Source organism: Eimeria tenella, genomic scaffold, assembly GCF_000499545.2.
Source record: "Eimeria tenella Houghton genomic scaffold, Eth_scaff4410, whole genome shotgun sequence".
Lineage (NCBI taxonomy): Eukaryota > Apicomplexa > Conoidasida > Eucoccidiorida > Eimeriidae > Eimeria > Eimeria tenella.
The window spans coordinates 1-1659 of NW_013545336.1; the positions used below are offsets into that span (position 1 = coordinate 1).

The 1659-nt window shown below is 59.4% G+C and overlaps 1 protein-coding gene across 1 annotated transcript; it reads right to left on the reverse strand.

The window, feature by feature from the left end:
• Positions 1-5: 5 nt before the first annotated feature.
• On the reverse strand, positions 6-1204 carry ETH_00038935 (uncharacterized protein; the record flags this gene model as incomplete). The annotated part of the gene is made up of 5 exons (XM_013380078.1): positions 6-171; positions 366-500; positions 584-634; positions 732-803; positions 1030-1204. Coding segments are annotated over 5 exons (599 nt in total), but the record flags the coding sequence as incomplete, so codon positions are not given.
• Between the last annotated feature and the right edge of the window lie 455 nt (positions 1205-1659).

Consider the following 1659-nt stretch of genomic DNA (forward strand, 5'->3'; position numbering starts at 1 on the left):
CGGGCGGGGTGGTGGCAGCAGCAGCAGCAGCAGCAGCTGCTGCTGCTGCTGCTGCTGCTACCTCCCCGTCACCCAAACGATACAGGTGCAGCGTGCCCGTGTTGCTGCAGGCAGCAAGAAGGCTGTTGCAGGGGCTGATGCAGAGGCAGGTAATTATGGCCGGGTTCACTCCTGCAGCTCAAACCCTAAACCCTAAACCCTAAACCCTAAACCCTAAACCCTGCAGACCTCGCGAGTCAAGGGGCGATGGCGGGCGGCTCCTCCGCGGGGCGCGCAGGCGGCAAAAACACCGCGCCAGAGCCGCTGCAGCTTCTAGCGCTTGGCGCCTAGGGTTTAGGGTTTAGGGTTTAGGGTTTAGGGTTTACCGCGGCGAACTTCCTTGAGCAGCTGCCCAGAGGCTGCGGAAAAGATCCGCACTAAAGTGCCCTTGACAGAAGCAGAAGCTAAAAGAGATCCATCAGCGCTAAGACAGAGGCAGCAAAGTTCGTTTTCGTGCGCCGCTGCAGCACAAACCCTAAACCCTAAACCCTAAACCCTAAACCCTCGCCGCGCCCCGAGCCCAGCAGCAACTCGCGAGACCTACAGATCGACAGGCTTTGAATCAACGTTGAGTCCGGCTCCGCTCCGCCCGCTTCTGCAACTCGCAACACCCCAAACCCTAAACCCTAAACCTTAAACCCTAAACCCTAACGACATGGGGGATACCGCAGAAGACAGCAGCTGCAGCTCACCGTCAGGAGCTCCAGGAACAGCCTCGGCGGGAATACTGTAGAACAGCACCTGTGCTGTTCCTTTCTGCAATGCTGAAGCAGCAGCAGCAGCAGCAGCAGCAGCAGCGGCAGCAGCAACCGCAAATGTTCTTGAGAACAGGGGCGACGAAGGTGAGAGCAGCAGCCGGGAGACTCATTGAGCAGCAGCAGCAATACAGCAGCGGCCGCAGCACACAACAGCCTAGCAAGCAGCAGCAGCTGCAGCAATCGGTGCAGCAGCTAGCAGCAGCAGCAGCAGCAGGACCTGCATGCAGCTAACCTGGGCATGCAACAGCGAGTGTCTGTCTGTGCGGTTGCTGCGCTGCTGCCGCTGCTGTCTGGGCGGGGGGCGTCGCTGCTGCTGCTCCTGCTGCTGTTGCTGCTCCCGTTGCTGCTGCTGCTGTTGCTGCTGCTGCTGCTGCTACGCACAGCCCTGTGGGGTTGGGACATGTCATTACTGTGTCCACGAGGCTGAGGCCCCGCAGCAAATAAATACAGACCTTTTGCTCCAACACCACTATCAAACTGCAGACACAAACCCCTAAACCCTAAACCCTAAACCCTAAACCCTTGAGCCTGAGCAGCAAGCCCTTGATGCAGCACGTTCAAGACACACGAAGCACACACTGCAGCGGAAGTTGCGAAGCCAGCAGCAGCATCAGCAGCAGCAGCATCAGCAGCAGCACCATCAGCAGAAGCACCATCATCAGCAGCAGCAGCAGCACCATCAGCAGCAGCAGCAGCAGCAACGCAACCACCCCAACCACCACCCAAACCACGCCAAACACCCCCACCACCACCACGATCAGCAGCACCCGCAGCAGCACCACCACCACCAGCAGCACCCTAAGCCGCAGCAGCAGCAGCAGCAGCAGCAGCAGCAGCAGCAGACGCTTCTCTGAGGAGCAGC